This window comes from Apteryx rowi, unplaced genomic scaffold, assembly GCF_003343035.1.
Source record: "Apteryx rowi isolate R43461 unplaced genomic scaffold, aptRow1 scaffold_19, whole genome shotgun sequence".
In the NCBI taxonomy this organism is placed as follows: Eukaryota; Metazoa; Chordata; class Aves; order Apterygiformes; family Apterygidae; genus Apteryx; species Apteryx rowi.
The window spans coordinates 3,006,775-3,028,411 of NW_020448196.1; the positions used below are offsets into that span (position 1 = coordinate 3,006,775).

The 21,637-nt window shown below is 44.9% G+C and overlaps 1 protein-coding gene across 1 annotated transcript; it reads left to right on the top strand.

Annotated features, from left to right (window-relative positions):
• Nucleotides 1-133: 133 nt before the first annotated feature.
• ADAMTS13 (ADAM metallopeptidase with thrombospondin type 1 motif 13) lies at nucleotides 134-21,215 on the top strand. Its single transcript, XM_026062415.1, has 30 exons — nucleotides 134-718; nucleotides 1,048-1,114; nucleotides 1,970-2,253; nucleotides 2,490-2,631; nucleotides 3,212-3,348; nucleotides 4,162-4,245; nucleotides 4,344-4,468; nucleotides 5,267-5,413; nucleotides 5,669-5,803; nucleotides 6,377-6,527; nucleotides 7,197-7,301; nucleotides 7,773-7,924; nucleotides 8,034-8,097; nucleotides 8,649-8,775; nucleotides 8,990-9,138; nucleotides 10,486-10,606; nucleotides 11,052-11,132; nucleotides 11,402-11,583; nucleotides 12,008-12,143; nucleotides 12,968-13,097; nucleotides 13,789-13,978; nucleotides 14,709-14,826; nucleotides 15,181-15,310; nucleotides 16,090-16,269; nucleotides 16,984-17,188; nucleotides 17,735-18,047; nucleotides 18,454-18,600; nucleotides 19,094-19,270; nucleotides 19,612-19,796; nucleotides 20,074-21,215. Exons 1-30 carry the CDS (start codon nucleotides 644-646, stop codon nucleotides 20,230-20,232), a joined length of 4,398 nt encoding a protein of 1,465 aa, XP_025918200.1. The 5' UTR covers nucleotides 134-643; the 3' UTR covers nucleotides 20,233-21,215.
• The last annotated feature ends 422 nt before the right edge of the window (nucleotides 21,216-21,637 follow it).

Below are 21,637 nucleotides of genomic sequence, written 5' to 3' on the forward strand. Positions count from 1 at the left end.
GGGCCGGGCCGGGCCGGGCCGCGCGTTGGTCTGGGACCAGCGCCGGGGTTCCGAGCCGGGGCGCGAGGAAGCCGCGGGGCCCCGGGAGCGGGTTCGGTGTCCGCAGCGCCCGCCCCGGGCCGCGGGGCGAGGAGGGCTCCGCGTCTCCGTGCCGCGGGGCAGGGATCCTCGTGCGCCTGCGGCTGAAAGCTGCCCTGGCTCGGGCAGCGAACGGCGTCTCTGCGGAGCTGCGCCTCCGTCCTCCCCGGGGGTCGGCGCGGGCTTTGCCTGCGTCGCTCTTGCAGGGTCGGAAGCGCTGGGAAAGCGTGGGAGCCTCTTAGGTTCAACAGTTCGGAGCCCCTTTCCTCTCCTTGTTTATCTGGCTGCTAAAACTGGCCCCGAGCGCCTGTTATTGCCGATCTCTTTGGCTGTAATAAAGTTGCAAACATTGCGCAAAAACTCTCTTTGCCCCTACAGCTGTTCCTGTAACAGCTCCCGCAGCAGCTCGGTTCCCCTTCCCTGCCCCTCTCTGCAGAGGATCGGCTCCTCTGTTTGTTTAAACTTTGTGTTCTTCCCTTCCGTTCCACGTGATGCCTTGGGCTAAACATTTCAATCGCCCCTGGGACAGCACTTGCTCTGCAGTGTTGGTTGCAGTTCCTCCAGCATGATCATCAACTTGATGATCCGAGTGCTCATGATGTTCCCGCTGGGATTTTGCTGGCCGCCGGTTTTCCAAGAGGTGAGTATGACCTCCGGAAAATACAGTTTCTAGGAAGGCCTTTTTTATTTCTAGGAAAGAAAAAAGGGAAAACGCAATGTTTTCTAAGCCAAAATGTATCAAACCACACTAATCAAGAAGATAAACCTATTATTTCCCCTGGGTGGTCATTGTGTAGCATAGGCTTAGTGCAAAATAAAACCATTAGAACTTGGCATCAATTCTTGTGAAATTGTTTGCTGACATTCCTTCTAGGTTAGGTTAAGTTAAATTTTAGTTTTTTGTCCATTTTTAGTTTTTAGTCCATTTGTTTTTCTTAAAAAAATGTAAAGATGTTCTTCTTATTGCAGAAATTTCTCAGAGCTTTGGATCCAGAAGATGTTTTCTCCTATTTTGGCACCAGCTCAGTTTCTGATGGTATGCAAGGCTCCTTCTTTCTTGATTCTGGAGCGCATTTGTCAGTTTATTTCTAAACCTGTACGTTTGAGAACACGAAGTACACTTATTTCCTAACCGTGATCTGAAAAGTGTTTAACATTTCAGAGTGCTTTACTCATACAGGTAATCCTTGCTTCAGTGTGTAAGGAGTTGAAGAACTGGGTCAGTATTTAAAATCTGCTAAAGGAGGTATGATGAATCATTTTGCTTTTTTCTGTTACAGTCCTCATTCTCCTTATTGACATTTTTCTACAAAATTGACAGATCCAGGTCGTCTGAGTGGGAAACTATAGACTAAGAATGGTTTTAAATGTATTTGTTAAATTTTTTAAATAAGTGCATGGAGAGACTAGTATTCCAGGGCTAGATTGGTGGTAGTTCAGAATTGAGACGCGTGTTAACTTTCAAATTCTCCAACCAAGGATGTTGTGTAGTTGTGAGTTCACCTTGTGCTTATCCCAGTGTCTTTGGATTATGCTAATTCACACTCAGTAACACTTAGCATCTGCAGAAGTAAAACTGTCTCAGCCTTTGTTAAATGAGCTGTTGTCCTCAAGGAGGAAGCAAAAGTGCAGATAAATCAGGAGCCAGTTTCAGAGCTGCTATCTGTACCTGCATTATCCTCAGTTTGGAAGTCGATAAAAGCACAGACATTTGGAGTCGATAAAAGCACAGACATTTTTTGACTATTGACACGACTATCGTGGCCCACAAGGCCACAGCTATTATTTGGAGAATAATTTTTCCTGTGGAGACAGTTACATTAGTTTTCATGTATCATTATTATTCTCCTTAATTGTTCCCCTTTTTCTGGTCTTTTTTCATTTCTTTCAGTACCTGAGTTTGTTGTCGCTCAACCAACTTGCCCTTGTAAAGAAGAGCAGATTGGGCTGGCGTCATGTCGGATTCAACACTGCTCCATTGAGGCCTGGGGACAACTCTATGCCTTTGAGTTCCTAGAGGACCATGCCCTCCTGTCCTCTTCCTTTGTGAGCAATCACATGCTGAACTCTTCCTTTAGCTTACTGAAGCGATTCTCAGGCAACTGCTTTGCAGGTGGAAATCCACTGCAACCTCCAGGGGCTAAGTGTAGAGTCACTTACTGTGAAGGGCGGCTGGTGAGTATGCACTGAATTTATCAGCTTTTCTTACGACCTTTACAGCCTTTGTAGTTTAGCAACTTGATGCCCCAAACAATAAATGCCTTAACTGTTTTTAAATCCTGCATATGTGAACCACCCATTTGGTAAATCTGAGCATTAAAAAGGAGAAACAGGAAGGATATGGCACACAGTTCTCCGTTGATAGCTAATGTCTTTGGAATAACTCAGAGATGGAATTTCATCTCCTTTAGCAAGGGGTCATCATTGCAGATGAGGAAAAGATTCGTATCAGACCTGTCAGAAGCAAAGATATTGCCCTGCTGAAGGACCTTGGCTTCTCCAGACCCCACATTATCTTCAGAAGTGCTGGAAGAGGGGCAAGTACAGCAAGAGGTAATGCATATGGTCATTCAGGGAGGAAGCCCTTGTTATTCTGTCCTCACAAGCTGTCTTCTAGTCATGGGGTTGCATAGATGAGCTCCAGGGAAAGATTTATACCTGCAACTATATGATTATACTTGATATATGTTTATCACCTCTCTGAGATGTAAATAGTGTGTTTCCATTTAAGTGTTTATAGGCAGATTAATACCCGTCAATGGACAGAAGGCAGAACTATGTTCTCATACCCCTCTGCTGTTCCATCACTGCTGATGACTTCTGCAGTGGCCATCTTTTTATCTTCACTTGATAGGACTGGCTTTGTCACTCACACAAAGCTGATTAGCACACAAACAGAAGGATATTGATATTGGCTGAGGACAGTTGGGTGTTTTACACACACTAAAGTTTGTTATCAAGGATGCAGTCAGGTGAGAGAAACCAACAGAAATGGGAAAACTGGGCAAGTGTCTGGAGGAGTGGTCTTATAGTTGGATAATTCTAGTCTTTCAGGAAAAGGGAGTGGATCTGTAGGAGCTTCTATGTCATCCCGCATCTTAAACTCCCTGTGTCCCTTTATACTGTTCTGCAGGGCAGTCTCCTCCTCGCCTGCAGAAGAGGGCTGAGGGAACTGTCAAACATCTGGAGCTGATGGTTGTAGCAGGTCCTGATGTTTACTTGCACCACAAAGAGGACACGGAGCGATACATTCTTGCTAACCTGAACATTGTGAGTAGCTTGCTGCCTGAGTGGCTGTCCCAGTTTGAGAGCTTGCAGTGTCGCAGGCTGGAAGGGAGTCTGGCAGACTCACTTCAGTGAGTGCACTCACAGACACATTTGTGATTATCTGCTCCTGTTATGGAGCTCTGCCTATATGCAGGTCATTCCTCTGTGCTTCCATTGGCACTGCACAGGCAAGCTTACCCTTATACAAGAAGCTGAATGAGTAGAGGTGGGCGTTAGAAGCTTTGAGGTTGTAGCTTTGAAGCCCATGTAGGAAATGCAGCTGTTTGTTTCATTACTAATATTGATATATAGCTAATGTCAGATCCAGTAGCGGGAGTTTTATCACCAGAGTCTTGATCCAGTCCCTGCTGACTTCAGATCTGGCATTGAACCAAATCCACCAAATAAATCTTATATTTTACACATCAGCATTTTATTTCTATTACAGATTTTTTCTAAACTTCCCCCTTTGCTCTCATTAAGAATTTGTTTATGCATTTGCTTTGTTTATTAATAGCTACAAAGTATTTAGCATTCATTTTCCTACCTCGTGAAACTGTTTTCCATACAGATTTTTATCTCTGCTTCAGAAAGCCTGACAAATCTAGTAACACTTCTCGTCAGTTGACAGATTTTTTTATAGGGTGATTTGTTCTCAAACAACCCGTTTATACCCATGCTTTAATGTTGTACTTTCCAGTGACTTTCTGGTTGCCTCTTATGGTTACTGGGTGTTTACCTGTGTAAATGATTGCATCCCTGTTTTTGAGAGCAGGTAGGTACCGTCTTTATTGAATCTTTTTTATCACTTAACAGGGAGCAGAGCTGCTGAGAGATACTTCACTGGGTGCTCATTTCAGGGTTCACCTGATGCAAATGATTGTTTTGAGAGAACCAGAGGTAAACAGAAAAGACTGTTCAAGTCTTGTCCAAGGGTTACCAACTTGAAGGGTTGGTAAAAGCTGTATGAAATGTGCAGACGTGTACTTTCACTCTAGATGGATGTAAACATCACAACAAATATCACCTCCTCGCTGATCAGTGTTTGTGAATGGAGCAAGAAAGTCAACCCCCAGAATGACTCTGATCCCCAGCATGCTGACATTGTCCTGTATGTGACCAGGTACTGAAGCTCCCCTGCCCTGGGAAGAGACTAGAAATGAGGTGGTTGGTGTCCAGCTACCAGTGCAAAGACAGTGATTTATACTGAGTCTTCCAGCAGTTTGGCAACAAAGAGCCTAGGGAGAAAGGTTGATTCTCCTGCTTGGGGTTGATTCTCCTGCCCTTAGTGTAATGTGGTTAGTCAGAGGTGCCATTTCTTCAGTTTCTGGAGGAACTGGAATATTCCCCAAGCAGTGGTGAGCCAGACTGCAGTGGACATAGTGTGCTTCCAGAGCAGCACAACCAAACCCACTGCAGCTGCTTGTGGGCACAAAAGTCAAGTGACAGATGGAAGTGATAACCTGTTGGTGTTTCTAGAGAATTTCTAATGCTGCAGAGGTTTCCTCTGACTCGTGCGTTTTGTCTGACTTTCAGGCTCCTTGCTCTAAATTGTCTGCACTAAATGTGTTGAAAGAAGTCTTTTCTTGTGTGTAATGGCTTTGTTTTGGTGCTCTTTCTTCAAAAAGATGATGATACCACCCTGTCTTTTGCAAACAGGGTTAGGTCATTACATTCTTTCTGCTTGTCTGGGGACATTATGCTTTTTTATGTGGAATCACCATAGACTTTGAACAGTAGGCACTTGTGACCCTACTGCTACCACTGTGTCCCAGGGAGATGCATGTGTCAAAAGAAATGTAGGTAGTTGACAGAGTTAGATTGGGAAGGTGCAAATAAATTTGGTTGAAAGTCTAGACCTGACTTTATTAATTGCAGTGGTTCTTTGCTCTTCCCTCTGTGTCTGTCTCCCCAACCTTAGGTTTGACCTGGAGTTACCTGATGGGAACAAGGAGCTACGTGGAGTGACCCATTTAGGGGGAGTCTGTTCCTCCTTCTGGAGCTGTGTTATTACCCAGGACACAGGCTTTGACCTGGGAGTCACCATAGCCCATGAGATTGGGCACAGGTCAGTGAGGAAAGCCCCAGAACAGCAAAATATGCCTGCTGTTTTATTCAAGAAAACCCATTTCCCCATTTAAAGGGTTCAGAAGAAAGAAAAGTATCTCTTGGTGTTAACAGGGGGCTTCCCCTAGATTATTCAAAACTTTTGGAAAGGGTTCCTTGCATTTCTGCAAGTTCATTCTTTTTGCAAGAAGAGAGATGCTGGAAACCAAGTCTCTGGGCTTCTGCTCCTCAGGGCACTATGTTTCTTCTGTTGCAGTCTTGGAATCCCCCACGATGGTGAGGGGAATCGCTGCAGTAGCACCGGTTACATCATGGGTTCAGCAGGAAACCACAACAGTATTGACCTTTCCTGGTCACAGTGTAGCCAGGAAGAGTTCCTGGCCTTTGTCAGGTAAGTGAATGGTTGAGTTCTGTGTGCTTGTGTGCATGTATGGGAACGTTTCCATGCATTGGGAGCTCAGGAGAGAGAAGAGGAAAACAAGGAATAAAATAGATTCTTGGAAAATAAGGAACTTGGATTACTTGAGGTTTGTTTATTTCATATCGCTTGTGTCTTTTGTTGAGGTTAAACCCAGACTTTGCTTCAAGTAACTGGAAATTACTTTGGTCAGTGACTAACATGCCTGGGCTGTGTTTGACTCCGCAGACACTAGCTCAGCTGGGAAATTTTATTTAAAATGTCAGAGCATCTAGGTTTAAACAAGCAGTGTAGGCTGTGAACTGGCTGGGTGAGGAACAGGCATGTTATACAGGGTTTCTGTTATAACTTCAACAGAAGGGAACTGTGAGCATCTCCAGGCATTTTTAACTGCTGCAGCTAAATCCATCGCAGCCCACTGTAAGCATGTATTGTCTGGGAAAGCAACAGCCCACTTCCAGAATGAAGCTCAGCAGAAGTTTACAAACATGTCACTGTCCTTATTGCCCACAGCTGGGAAAGTTATATTTCCTGTGTCTCTATCAGCACAGGCCAAACAAACTGCTTAAATGACCTGCCGGACATGGACGGCAGCATCCCTGGGTGGAAGCCTGGCTTATACTATGGAGCAGATGAACAATGTAAAATAGCCTTTGGGAATGTCGCCACAGCGTGCACCTTTGCTGACAGCAACGTTGTAGGTAGAAAGTTTCTGTCTGTATTTCTGGGGGCAGCAGGGAAATGTTCTGGAGCCAGGATTCAGGCAGAGGTGACACTGTTAGTCTAAAGGGACTGAAGGTGCTCTTCTGCCTCAGACTTCTTGGTAAAGAACAAACCTTAAAAGGCTTTTAAAATGCTTCCCTTCTCACCTCCATTACCTCCTTTGTCCACACAAGTCTCCTTTAAGATTTGAACTGTGATTGTACCCAGAACCTTTTGCCCAAACAGGGGTCTGGCAGTGCTAGTTCTGGGTACACCTATTCAGGCAAGTCTTAGGTCTTCTCTTGGGGAGCTCTTGTTCGCTGGATCCTCTAGGCTTCCCTCCGCTTCTGCAAGTCTGAGAAATGTAGTATGGCTAATAGCTGCCACCTGGATATGCTTGTTAATGAGGAAGCACTAATCTGGATGAAACTTCAACTACTTCAATTGATCCTCTTCTGGTGTTACATCTGGCAGTGCTAGTCTTTTGCGAGGCTCACAACTCTTGCCCAATGGCTGGAGAAATTAAGGAACTTGCCCGCATTGTTGGGTAGCTGTGGGGAAACCAGACATCCGGGAGGGGCACCATTTAAACTGAGCAACTTTTGGGGCACTGGGTTGATGAGCCTAAATGACTTCCTGAATACCCTTTTTCTTGCCACATCAGGATATATGTAAGGTTCTCTCATGCCATGTACAACCAGAAGACAAATCCACCTGCACTCGGCTTCTTGTTCCCCTCTTGGATGGTACTGAGTGTGGAATCAATAAGGTAAGGAGGCTGCTGATGCTCTGAGGATCAGAAATGGTTGTGGGGGCTATGGAGTTCATTAGGTAGCAAGCCATGGTCAGTGGCTGGAGGGTACATGGGACTCACTGTCCCTCAGCCATGGAATTAAGGCCAGACACTCAAGGCACAAACTGATACCAGCTGATCTTGATGTTTCCACCTTGTCTGTATCTCTGGAGTTGCTTTGCAGTCCCATAGCCTGATAATCTGAGCCATCCTTCAAGGCTGTGCTTTCTACTTGAAATGACTTATCAGTTCTTTGTTTTAACCGTAAGCCTATGTTAGACCATAATTAGGCATGGGACTGTTTTCTTCTAACCTCCTATGAGAAAGTGGCTCATTCATCTTGGCTTCCCTGTTACAGTCTGGTCTGCCAAGAGGTGGGGATTTGTGCAGTGACCCTGCTGTGGTCACTGTGGTGCTGTTGCCGATTTTGTGTATTCTTGGTCTTAGTGGTGCTCCAAGGGACGGTGCAGCTCTCTGGAAGAACTGAACCCCATGGCCGTAGTGCATGGGCAGTGGTCCAGCTGGAGCCCCTTCTCCTCCTGCTCTCGCAGCTGTGGAGGCGGAGTTGTGATCAGGCAGCGGTTCTGCAACAACCCCAGGTAAGGAGGTGGGGAACTGTGGAGTTTGCAAAGCCTTTGGGCCAAGGGAGTGTTGCTCTTTGCTTGTGATGAACCTGCCTCTCTAGAGTTCTTTTCTTGTTACTTCCAGGCCTGCTTTTGGGGGGCAAGAGTGCCGAGGAGCTGGCATCCAAGCAGAGATGTGCAATACCCAGGTAGTGGAGCTGATCGCATCTTCTGAGCTTTCGACTTAATGCTGTTTAACCCTTTGAGAGCTGTATTGTTTGGGGCCATACTTTTCACAGCTGATTGCTCTGGGAAGGAGATCTAAGATTTGTCCACCTGTGTGACAACAGGAGTGGTATTTGTTCCACTGTGTCTAAAGACAACAGTGTTCTTTAACAGCATTTTTCATGTGTAATGAAGAGTTTTCTATATGCCTCTATAGCAGGACAGGCACTGAGAATAGTGACTCCATTTAATGCTAGCTTGCTTTAGAGAGGTGTTTTTGTATTGTTCCTATTTTTCCATCTCCATTTATTTTGTATAAATATCAAAGATAATAGCTTTCAAATAGAATTCTCTGCATATCATGCAGCTTCACTTTGATGTGATATTTTTTATTTTCAGTAGTTCTGCAGGTTTTGCTTACCAGCCATTCTTTTCTGCTCCAGAGTTGGCTGCCTTTAGCTAGTGGGTGAAGTGCTGGTTGGGATTCTGTGCTCAGTAATTTTTCATTCCCCGTACAATTCTCCTTGGGATGTAGGCCTGTCCGATGAGCCAGCTGGACTTTATGGCTGAACAATGCGCAGCAACAAATTCAAAGCCACTGGATCTCACTGTAGAAGTGCCATCCTTTTATACCTGGACTTCTGCTGTTGGCTTTGCCAAAGGTAAGGACTGAGACTGTGGTGTCTTAGTGTGGGAGAGTGCTCTGTGGCCCTGACTGTACTTTAAAATCAAAAGGCCGTTTCACCGGTTTTAGTTTCCAGGTGAAACCTTCATGCTCTTTTTGTCAGATCCTTTCTACTTCTTCCTGTTGTTTGATGGTCAGCCCTGTGCCTTTCTGAATGAGTAATTCCTGTCTCCTCCTACATGCCTCCCCAGGGGACTTGCTATGCAAGCACATGTGCAGAGCAGTTGGAAAAGAATTCATGGTAAGCCGTGAAGATAGTTTCATAGATGGAACCAGATGCGAGCAGGATAACTCTGAACGCCATGGGGCTTTCCATCTCTGTGTAATGGGAAGCTGCAAAGTGAGTGACTGTTGGATCCAGGTGAACCTCAGACATGTAACCTGCACTAAAGAAGTCAACTTATTAGGAGCAAGGGAAGAAACACACTGTGTCCCAAGCAGCAGAGCAAGCTCTTCTCAAAAGAGTTTTGTTCTTAGCTTACTGGAAGTAGTCCAGCTAATCTAGTGTTCTGTCTGTGCATCCAATGCCAATGCCCTCTAGATAAGATACTCTGCTAATTATGCAGTAAGTACATGAGGCTATTCATCCCTAATCCATGCAGCAATTGGTTTATGCCTTGGTTGAAGAGACATTGTTAGCTGTTCTGCTTGCATAGTATAAATAGCCATGGAAAATGCTGACTTTTGGAGAGAGGTTACATGATTTGAACGTATTGTGTCAGTGGCAAAATAAGGAGTAAAACCTGGGAATTGTATCTCCACAAGTTGATTTGTTGGAACCACTATCAAAATGGGAGTATAACAATCGTTCCTGGTTTTGACACGAGAAGGGTATTCTTTCATGATGAACTTGGATTTAACTACCCACTGATGTCTGTATTTTAGTGCTCAATGCTGATCTCATTGTCTTTTGTCTGTTGTTTCTTTACCTTCCCAGAATACACTTTTTAAATTTTGTGGTTTTCTGATTCTTCGTGTTCACAATGCTTTGCAATGCATTTCCACCAAATGAACAGCAGAGGGTGCAGACATTATCTATTCCAACTTCTGCTGTTTCTTTGGCAATGGTAATAAATATGTATGTTACAACAATATCTAAAGCCTGGGATCAGCGCCTCTAGCATAAATTCAGAAGTTGCATGTGTTTTACTTCACAGTCTGCTGAGATCCTCGTGTAGCTTTGGGTAAAGCAGTCTTGTCCATTGGAGTGAGGATAGAATCTCTTTTCTGAGCTCCATGGTATTGAAGGCCTGGTTGAAGGATGTGAGCTGTGTGTGGATTCAGGGGTTAGGGAACTAAGGATTCCTTTAGAAACTGCCATTCGTGTTTACTGTTCTCTTGGGCTCCCCCCCCCCCCCCTCCAGAAGGAGTCCATAGAAGAGGGGGCTTGCATAACCTTTGTTTAGGTCTCAGGAAAAATCTTTCTGGACTGCTTCTTTTGGGAAAATAGATAATCATACAATTAATGAAAATTTGTGTACTCTCAGTTAAGACTTTCCAGTCCCAAGCTTTGTGCACTGCTGTTCAGTGGTAGATCTGGGTACAAACGCACCTTTGTCTGTGTTGTCTTCTTAAATTCGAACTACAAATGAAAAGGGCAGTTTAAGGAATTCAGGCAGTGTTGCTTTGATGTGCTTGTTTTCTTCTCAGAATAGGCAAGTCTTGACAGACTCTCCCCTTTGCTCAGGCATTCGGGTGTGATGGTCAGATGGACTCCAGGAAGACAATGGACTCTTGTAAGGTCTGTGGGGGTGATAATACCACATGCACCAAAGTGAGTGGATCTTACACAGAAGGAAAAGCTAAAGGTGTGTAGTCCTCAGCCCCATGCTTGATATTATGATGCTGTTTGTAGAAGATGCTGCAGCATTTGGGAACTAATCTGGCTCTTGCAGTGATCACACATAGCTATTAGCAGGGGATATAGAGAAAACAAAAGAAACATGAGAACAGGGCACAGAATTCAGTTAATTTTTTTTGGCTGTATTCATCCTCACTTTGATCAAGCCAAGCTGACAGAGCTAAGGTCAGGGTGAATTTAGCCTGCTGGGCATCACTGTTGCATCCTTACATTTTTAATAAGCTAAATATAATTCCTGCCTGCAATTAAGCTCTGTTACTGTCCATAAAGCTTGTCCTCTGATGGATGGTATGTTGATAAGGTGAAGTGGGATTGATTTGTAATCCCCTACCTTTTTTAAAGAGGCCCAGCAAGAGAAGGTGACCATATCTTCTTTCTTTCCACCCTTCCAGAGTACGTTACATTTCTGTCCCTGCCTTATAACACTACCTTCGTCCGTGTTATCAATTGGAGACCGCTCTTCACACATTTGGGTGAGTTAAATGGAAAGGAGAGGAGGGGCTACAGGCAGTGCTCAAACATGCACTAAAAACAAGAAAAATGGTACTTGGGAGGAAAGTTCTTGATAAGCTGTTTGTTTGTGGGATGCTCTCCAGTGGGGACTGGTAGAAGCCATGCCCTTTGGGATATCTAGTATAGATCAACCAGTTTCTAGTGAATGGGCAGTCTGGAGCTGCCAGCACTAGGAGATTCTGTGAGCACACCATATCTCTTTACCTTACTGCTATTTTTGCTCTTTTAGCTGTGAAAGTTAAAGGTGAGTATGTGGTTGCTGGAAAGGGAAAAATCTCATTGAATGTCACCTATCCATCTGTTCTGGAGGACAGCCAGATCAAATATAAGGTGTTTCTCACAAAGGACAACTTGCCAAGCCTGGAGGAAGTCCATGTGGATGGGCCAACCCAAGAGGAAATTGAGATACAGGTAAATTAACATAGAAAGGGGTCAGTCAGAACTGGTAAGACTGTATTCATGTGGCTCTGTTGCAGAGCAGAATCCAGGTGTAGAAGGCTTCATGTCCAAGGCCACTGGAGATGGTGTTCACTAAGAGTGATGATCTTCCTCTTCTTGGGAAAGGTTGAGGGTATGCTACCTACAACCTTTCTGCAGGCCTGGGTGATGGTTGGGTGGGGAAAAGGTGTACTGAGTTAAATCTCTTGCTTGGCTCAATCTTTGTTCAGTGCCCTGTACACAGAATTCACAGGCTGAGTATTCTCACTACATCTGAATCATAGCTTTGAGGCTCAGGACTGAATGGAAGAGGGGGACTAACTTCCCTTCTTAGCTCTGTCCTTAGGTGAAAGTCTGAGTTGATCTGTGTATTGACCACATCCTTTTCCTTCCCCAGGTCTATAGAAGGTATGCAAAAGAATACGGCAGTGCCACCAACCCGTACATCACTTTCAGCTACTTTGTGCCGAAAGAGAATCTGACATATGTGTGGATTCCTCAGAAGGGGCAATGCTCAGTGACCTGTGGGGAAGGTGAGGAAGGGTACTCAGTCTTGAATTCTTACAGAGATCTGGACAAACTTTTAGTTTGGCTGGCCAGTAGTCACCCAGATCTTCAGCTCTTGGGGTCTTCTGGTGTTCACTGAAAGAAATGTGATCTATCAGTGACAGATACTTGGTTAGAAGTTGTTGAACAACTGAGCTGAATTTAAAAGCAAATTGCTAAAAGTGAGCTACAGTTGCTAATATTAAGCTGGATCAAGAAAAAGAGCAGTACAGCTGTTGAATTAAATTAGCAAATCAGCTGAATTATCAACATAAGTGATCAGTGATCACTTTGTGAACATTGGCATGGTGTTGACTGGGTACAAGGGCTGTGTGATGATATTAGTACAAGATGCAAAGTACAAAGACCATGTGATTATGATTATTTCAACAGAAAGTCAATTGAAAATGGCTGGCTACTATGACTTATTGTCAGCAACCTGTTCCTCATCAGTGAAACACTGAGTCCGATAGAAGTGCTTTTGAACAAATTATGATAGATGTCCTTGCTGTTCTTACAAATGACCAATTTAGAGCAATCTTTCCATTTTGAAAGTGGATTATCCATCGAATTTCTCCTCTTTTGGGATGTTCATCTTGGAGAGTCACCTTAAAACTCTTGAGGAAAGCTACATTAGAAATACGGCTTTTGTATGTTTGTAGAAAGTCTGCATTCCCAAATATACCATTTTTCCTACGTGGATAATTAGGTTAAAGGGAAATTACAACATCTTCCTGGAATAATAGAAGCAAACTGTTTACTTGGTTTAGAACATCCTTTCCTTTCCCTTTGATTGCACATCCATTCCCAGGGACTCGCCTGGTGGATCACGTGTGCTTCGACCAGACAAAGAATGAAACAACAGAGGATCAGCAGTGTCTGGGCCTCCCGCAGCCCCTTTCAGAGCAGGAGCCCTGTACCATGGGACCATGTCTGTACAGGTTGGTGTTCCTCAGTGGCTAAGCTGAAATCTCATTTCACTCTGGAAAGCAGTAACTCTTGCTCTTTCTCTGCCAGCTAATCCAGTTTCTGCGGTATGACTTGCATTGTGCAGGATGAAAAAAAAGGAGGCATGTGGCCTGGTTTCTTCATAACTACAATGGCGTAACTGATCCCAAACCAGGCTCTGTCTTACCTGGTCCCATGAGTTAATTCAAACATCGGCTGAATGAATGGGAGACAGTTCTTCCAATTCTTTACAGTCTGCTAAAAGAAAATAAAGCTCACATACTTTGGAGGCATGGCCAGGAGGAAATGTTTGCTCACATTTTTTCCAAGATTGTGCCAACAGAGATGTGATCTTATTCTAGAGGAGGTCCTTGTGTTAATTAGGCTGGAAAGAGAACTGAGAACCAAGCCTGTCCAGACACTGATCTCATGGACATTTTAGTATTTAATAAAAAGAGATTACACTGTGAACTTTAGTTCTTTAACTTAGGTGCTCTCAGTGCTAGAGAGGTGTCAGTGCAAGGACTTAAATTTCCAGCAGTGGTCCTCTCAATCACATCCAGGTTAGGTTCTGAAATAGAGAGGCTGAATACTTTCTATATCCCATTTTGCAGTCAGTGGCATGAGTAATAAACCTCCATGGTTCAGGTGAAAAATTGGCTGATGCAGTTACTTCCTATTTAGGTGGAAGAAATCTGAAATAGATGAATGCTCTGCTGTCTGTGGAACTGGAGTTGCCCAGCAGAATCTGACCTGTGTTCAGTCTCGTGATGGATTGGAGACTGTTGTGGATGACAGCTTGTGTGCAGCAGAAGAAAAACCCCTCTCCATTGTGCCGTGTGTTGTTAATGTCTGCCCTTTAGGCTGGGACAAAGTGAGTTTATTGGCTTGGATTGTTTCAGGAGTCTCGCTGGGAACTTTGCAGTTGTGATCCACAGAAGGCTACGTGTTAGAAAGAACCATCTTATTGCTGGAATCTGGGAGGGTGTTTTACACAGTCGATGTCTGTCCAGTTAAACACTCATACTGTCAGTTTAGAAAACTCTGTTTCTCTTAATTTATGCTGCAGGATTTGTCAGTTTTTAGTGGTGGTTTGGTTTGTTGGTCAGCTGTTGACTGTGTTCCTTCTTTGTTCTTCCCCTCAGAGTCCAACAAAACCAGAAAAAGAAATATCCTCTGTTCCACTAGTAAATACCTCACTGTCAAGCAAAGAGGTTCTGACATGGTAGAAAGGATTATTAACAGGGAAGAGAGCTTTTCAACCCTAGATCACTAGCCCAGATCTGCACTGGGGAGCCACTCCCATGGTTTACATTCATAGATGGGCAGGGGGGTGCTTTAGGCATCTCTTCAGTCTCAGGTATCTCTTTTCAGTCTCAAGCAGCGTGAGTTAGGAGAGATCTTCGCTGTTAGATGTCTTTAGCTGTTCCTGATACTAATATGTCCTGCAAAAATGGAGAAAGTGCTTAAAGGTGCCTCCTTCTTCAGTGACAGAGGATATGTCATAGGCTTGTTCTGGAGACATCCCCCTGGCTTGAGTAGATTAGGACCAGTGTGAGAAACAGGTGCAATTGTGTGTCTGGTTCTTGTTGCTCTGTTCTGAGGAGGAAGACACACACTTGCTGCAGACTGCGGAGTCATTTGGACATATCCAACTGGAAAATCAGCCTGTGTATGTCTGGAGCCCTCTGGCTGGAGAGTGTTCTGTCTCCTGTGGTAAAGGTGAGGTCTTTCAATGCTGCAGGGAAATGTAACTTGGCTGTAGGTGTGAGCTCAGAGCCTAGGAACCTCAAGAACCTGGCCTTTCCCCTCTATAGATCAAGGTGCGTGTGTAGCTGTGGTCACAAATTTATTGAGTCTGGAAGAGACAAGGGTGCCTGGCTCAAGACAGGGAATAGGTCAGGGACTAGCTGTCCACTGATGTGTTCCAGAGTCAGGTGGAATGAGTGTGCTGGGGGTTGGGCAGAGTTTGCTTGTCTTGTACATGCAAATGAAGCTGACACTACTTTTGTCACCATGGACTTATTTTCAACTCCTGCGTGCATGCCATACAGTAAGATCACTTCCCTTTTTTAGGTAAAACTCAGCTACAATACGTATGTGTGGCTTTTGACACCAAAGAAGAAACCCAGGAAGAAAATTGTCACCCAGTGCCAAAGCCTGAGAGCAGGATGGAAGTTTGCAATCTCAATCCCTGCCCACCGAGGTAAAGCAATTACCAGGAAAGAACGAGCCAACGAGAAGTCTTTCCTTTCTCTCTAGTTCTCCAGAAACACAGCAACGTAAGGATCCAGCTGCTGTCCCACAGAAAAATTGTTCAGTGGTCCCAGGGCAGATCTTCTCTCTGTTCTTTCCCTCTCCAGTTTTGAAGTGCAGAGACAAACCCTGCCCTATGACCTGTGGAGAAGTTAATTCTATTAGTCTTCACTGTGTGAGACAAGGGGATGTTATCTTCCTCTCCCCTGCTCTGAAAGCAAGTGTGCGTTCTGGCCAGCCAGCTGCAAAAACTGTAGCACTGGTCCATACTCAGCAAACTAAGTGATAGTCTTTCTTGAACCAGTATATTCTCAGGCAGAACTGAGTGAAGTCTTTTGAGTTTGAGTCCAGAGAAAACCTCAAAACCTCTTGATCCTATATTACTCTGGGAAAGTAGGAACAAATCCATAACTGTAAAAGGTGGTGACATGTTTGCCAGCTGTATTGTTTCTGTGTGGCATCAAGGAAAGCATCTAGAATCAAATACTCCAAGAATCTGGGATAGCTGTTGCGAGAACTAAAAGACAATCAGTTGTGTGTTTATTAGGATTTATGGGCACTGCAGACTGCAGTTACCGGGGTGACTGAGTGATCTCTCAAACATCAGCCAGTACGTATGCATGTATTAACAAAACTCTAGGTGTACTTCCATAGACTTGTTGGATTTAAAATCCAGGGAAGACAGGGATGACAGCTGGAGGCACTCACTGATGGATGCATTATTTCCAGGTGGCATTACAAAATGGGCTCGTGCAGTGTAAGCTGTGGAGGAGGTGTGATGCACAAGGTCCTCTACTGTGCAAGGGAGACCGGGGAGAAGGCAGAAGAGATTGTAGCAGATACCCAGTGTGATGGTTTGCCTCGCCCAGAGGAACAGGAGCCGTGTAATTTGGAGCCATGCCCTCCAAGGTCAAAATGGTCACACTGGCCACAATAGCATGCACTGAGGAAGAGTGGTTGTCTGTAAATACGTATGATGTGATCTAGGAAATGGGCTGGGCAGGGGACTGGGTGTTAGCACTCCCTTCAGACAGAAGCTCAAGTTTTGTCCCCTCATGGAAAGTGAATACCTGTCCAGGTAACTTAAGAGCGGAAGTATTTGCATGGCTCAGGGTTGAGAAATGGGGCAGAGCCTGCCCTGTTTGCTGTGGGGCTGGAAAGCTGCTGGCATCTGAACTCCTTTTACATGGTACAGGATGTGCTCCCAGGATGAAGTAACCCTGGATCAGTTTCTAATCTGACTGTTCCAGCATGCTGCGTATTTTGGAGGGAAATAAGCTTCTTGTTGCTGTTAAACCTGTTTGTCTCACTGTGGGGGAAACTGTAATGGACATATAGTAAGACTCAACGTACATTTGGAGTCTTTGGGCTTCCTGAAAAATGTGAATGCCTTCCCCTTGGGTCCAATTCCAGACCTGCTCCAGACTGCCTAACCTTGTCTCAGAGGCTGCCCTGCAAGTACCATGGGCAGCAAAGTGTGTGAAGTGGAAGGGGGAAGGAAACTGCTGAGGACGGGGAAGGAGGGATGGATGAGGGAGCTGCAGTGCATTCTCTACAGTGAGAGGCAGTAGAGGGTAGGGAATCATCCCTTACTCATTTTTTCTCCTTCTTGTCCTCTGTCAGATGGAAGGTAGCCCCAGCTGGCCCCTGTTCCTCCACCTGTGGGCTTGGCTTAGCTGTTCAGCTGGTCACCTGTGTTCAGATCCACCAAGGCCAAGAGATGTTGTTGGAGGACCACTTATGTCCTGTGGTAGAGAAGCCCCTTACCAGCATCCCCTGTGTCATCCGAATGTGCTCTTATGAATGGGGCTTCAGCGAATGGACGGAGGTATTGGCTCTTGTTCAGGTGCAGTACTTGGGGTCCAGGGCAGCGGTTTTATAGCCATTTGCTTTCATAAACGATACAGAGGAGAAATACCACTTCTGTCTTCTATATTCGTTTCCCACAGAAATGCCAAACTGTTTCTAGGGTATATTTCCATCCCTTACACTGTCCTGTGTTTAGCAGCTGTAGGTCTGTGCTGCTTCCCACATTTCTCAGCTCAGGCTTTGGCTGCAGTTTAAAAATAGTCTTTGCCATGTTTTCTTCTGAAGAGAAGATCTTTTGGGATTTTTGGGAAACTGGTCCTCCAGTTTAAACATACTGTAATCCTGCGTGCTGATACGTTTGGAGGGTCCCCGGGGAAGGTGGGCCAGCTTTGTTATTTCCATATTATAGCTGATGAAACTAGACCGCTGAGAAGCAAAGTGACAAAACAGCATCAGTGAACAGAAGATCAGACCCTCTGGATCATGCCTGAGCCAATAAACGTACTTATTTCTGCATACCAACTGAAACATATGTAAAAAGGCTTGTGGGTTTCTTCCTCTGCAGTGCTCAACTTCATGTGGGAATGGTGTTCAGACACGTCAGGATTTCTGCCTCAACACGCTAACCCGTAAGCACGTGAACCCCATCTTCTGCAGGCACTTCCCCAAGTCCATTGTGCTACGTGGCTGCTCCGCAGGGCCCTGCCCTGAGCAGGCAGTGGCGGCCAGGTCCCGTGGAGCAGAGTTCCATGCAGTGACACCAGCCACGCATCCGGCGACAGCCGTAACTGCCAAATGGGCAAGATATAAGGGCCTGGATCTTCCTCCATCTGCTGTGCCAACTCTTCCTCAGGAACCGACAGAGGAGACGGGTGGAGGTGAGAAGGATGCTACCAAACAGTAGAGTTAGGTGGTCACTGCATGCGGCTGTGTTGCAGTGACCCTACTGCCATACAGGGACAGGTTTATGGGAGGGAGTGCTCCTGCACTTGTCTGGTCCTCGGGAGGGACAGCAGGCCCCCCAGCGAGGGGAGGTTCCTGGAGGACCTCACTGTTCCTTCCAGCATGTCATGAGCAATCCGTACTAGGAAGGAACAATGGTTCTCTTCCCTGGGTTTTCCAAAGCTCTTCTGCCTTGAGACTCTTTGGGACAGAAGCTGACCTTTCCAGTGCTTTATCCAGAAGGTGGGCACGCTGTTCATTGTGCCACGAGGGGAACAGGGGCTGCCTTTCAGCAGCTGCAGTTCCCTCTGGATGTGTTACTTGTCTGTCTCTGTTGCACAGGTGTCTGTGGGAGGCTCTTTCTTAATGCCACCGGGGTCATCAACATGATGGGTGCAGAGAGCAGTGACTGCGCTGTGACCATTGGACGCCCTCTCGGGGAGGAGATAACAGTCAGCGTTCTGGAGAGCTCCCTCAACTGCAGTGCAGGTGCCGGGGACTTTCCCTTTGGGAGATCTGCACCTCCTCCCCCATGTGCTGCCCTGAATGCATCTTGCTGCCTTGGAGCCTGTGTGTGCCAATCTCTGTTACAAGTTTCTTCTGTCCCACCAAGCCTTTCCCTGATGAGACTAAACTAAGATGTTGCTTTTTCTTCCCCTACACAATGATTTCTTCCTTATTTTGTTGAGAAATATGGGATTAAAGGAGTTTATGGGGTTAAAGGAGCTGCCCACTACAGCCTGTTATAAGCTCTGTCTATAATACACCCTCTTGCTGGAATCAGTACAGTTAGATTAGTTAACTGGACTGTTTTCATGACAGATTTTGATAAGATAGGGACAAGATGCAGAGATTACTGGATTCTTGACCTGTGTGAAATAGAAAGTCAGACTAAGTTCTGACCTAAGTTATTTAAGACTTCAGACTAAGTTATTCAACTTAAAGTAAAAGCAATTCTAATCCCTGTGCTTATCCATTCCAGGTGAGCTACTGCAGTTTTCTGGGCGAATAATGTGGTGGAAGGGCTGCAGGAAGCTCCCTTTGTCACTGATAAATTCCAGAACGAATACACTGGTTGTGAAACAGCGTGTTTTGATGCCAGGGAACGGGGTCATTCTTCAGTACAGCAGCAGAGCGGCAACTAAAAAATATTACCAAGGTACCTTACTGAAATCTTCACTATTGCTTTAGATTGAGGAACCCATGACAAGACCCTTAGAGTTCCACAGGTCATGGCTGTCCATGGGAATATATGGAAACATTGCTCCATCTCTAGGGGCTCATAAGCCCCTTTTTGAAGAGTGCTGGAATGAATATTATTTGTGGACTACCCCTCCATTTTAAAGGCAACCCCCTTTGCAGAGTTTGCTGGTGCTTGGAGGTCCACAGATGAAAAGTCTTAGAGAAATTTTTCTGCCTGTGTTTAATTTAAAACGTTTTTTTCTTGGAGGCACTAGACACTTTCTAAATCATCTCTCCTGCTCCCCTTCCTCCTCTCAGACTGTGACAAGCAGCTGTTTGGTCCCCAAGGTGAAATAGTGTATCCTGTGCAATTGCCTGATCAAAGGCAAGAAGTAGTGTGTCGGACCTTCATCGATGTGGCTCCTCAGCATCGCATAGCCATCCGCGCCCTGTATATTGACCTGGGCAATGACAGCAACCAAACACAGTCTAATTACATCCTGGTGAGTCAGAAGCCTAAAGAGCGTAAGGATCTCTCATCATGAGAGATTTCCATCCAGATGGAAAGTTCAAAGTATATCATAAATCCTAGGGAGTTAGACTCTGATCTCTTATATAAATGTAAATGTGAATGAGTACCATTGATGTCTCCTGTGTTTCCTCTAACCTTTGTTTAGGGTAGCTTTTTCCCTGCGTGACCGATTGGCCAGACCCTAATATTTGGTGGGTGCTTGACTTGTAGGGTGCTATGAAATAATGATTTGGTCTTTCTTTATTCAGATCCGTGATGTAAGCACCATGAAGATGATGGTATTTCATGGGAAACAACAATTCTTCTGGGAATCAACTGGAAGCCAAGCTGAAATTGAATTTCATGAAAATGTTAAGGAACATCGAACCAGTTTCTGGGCTGAATATCGCATTGCTGAGCCCAAATAAAAGGTGCCAGGACCACCCCACTGAAAAAGACCATGGTCTAGTTAGTTATTGCTGCCCATTCACTGCCCCAGGTCACGCAAGTCATTTAACCTTTTTGCCTCTGCTTCCCTATCTACTGAGTAAGAACAGTAATATCTACCCAATCCTTTGGGATCTCAGTTAATATTTATAAACTTAATGCAAAAGACATTATGTAACTACCAAATATTTAACAAATAGTCCTCAAGGGTTTTCTGTCTGTATTGATTGGTATTAATGCAGTTTACTTGTCTGCAGTTAGTGACTCGGACACTGAAATCATAGGTCCTGTTTCTGTTATATGTTGTCACCTTACAGGATGATCATTTCTGTTTTCGGTGTCTCACTGTCCCACTACAAACCTCTGTATGCCATAAGTAGCTAAGATCATGGTTTAATCATTAAGTTCACACTCATGCGGTGTAAATGCCCCTTAAAACTCCTCAGGCCCATTGAATTCAGGTATAAAGGCAAAGATGTGTATGAGGACAAGATATTAGGACAAGAGGACTAGACAAATGTATGAGGGCAAGACAGTTTCTTTGCCCAGGAGGGTAGTTCAACACTGAAACAGGTCACCCAGAAAGGTGGTGGAATCATCGTCCTTGAATGTTTTCAAGACTCAGCTAGACCAAGGCACAGCTGACCTGGTCCAGCAATGGTGATAGTTTGGCTTTGTACGGGAGGTTGGACTAAATGACCTCCAGAGGTCCCTCCCAGCCACCACTTCTGTGGTTCTACTATTACATATTTGTTAGTGATACCAGTACTTCTTTTCTGTGAGAAAATAAAACACTGAGAAAATAAGACATCTGTTTCTTAACGATGAACTTGGTGCCAAGATGTATTTACTCAGATAGCAGCAGTAGCTGTGCTAATGATCTGCTCGTATCTTCATTTCACAGGAACTGTGCAATGAGAGATTGTTGAGGCTGCATGAGATTATGAGTTGTAGCAGGAAGGAATATTTTAGAGAAGTAACAAATATTCTCTCAAGTTTGGTTTAAACATATATATATATTTTAATATCTTGAACATTTTCAGCAGAAGTGTCCTCCTGCTTTGGTCCAAATCTGTCATAACGTGCTGCTAAAGTGGTCTTTTCCAGACCTGGAGCTTGGCTGGACACCCCTGCTCTTCCTGTTCATGCTGGATGCAATAAAAGGTTCTGCCTGGGCACTTTTAACCATATCTCTGCCTTCTTTCAGGTGAATTCTGTGACAACTTTTACAACCACAAAATCTTAATTTTTATCTCTTCTTAATTGTTTTTGTTGGTTAAGCCTGTTTTTTTTTCTCTTGCCAGCCTTCAGATTTATATTCCATTCCTGGAAGAGCTAGAATGTATATTCTTGAAGCTTGGTCTAAGCAAGATCCTTGAGTAGCTG

What these genes read in the sequence shown, in the direction of transcription:
- ADAMTS13 (XM_026062415.1), top strand. Translation starts at nt 644, where the DNA reads ATGATCATCAACTTGATGATCCGAGTGCTCATGATGTTCCCGCTGGGA. An exon ending in CTTACTGTGAAGGGCGGCTG is followed by an intron (nt 2,254 to 2,489) that starts GTGAGTATGCAC and finishes CATCTCCTTTAG; the next exon opens with CAAGGGGTCATCATTGCAGA. An exon ending in CTCCCTCAACTGCAGTGCAG is followed by an intron (nt 18,601 to 19,093) that starts GTGCCGGGGACT and finishes TATCCATTCCAG; the next exon opens with GTGAGCTACTGCAGTTTTCT.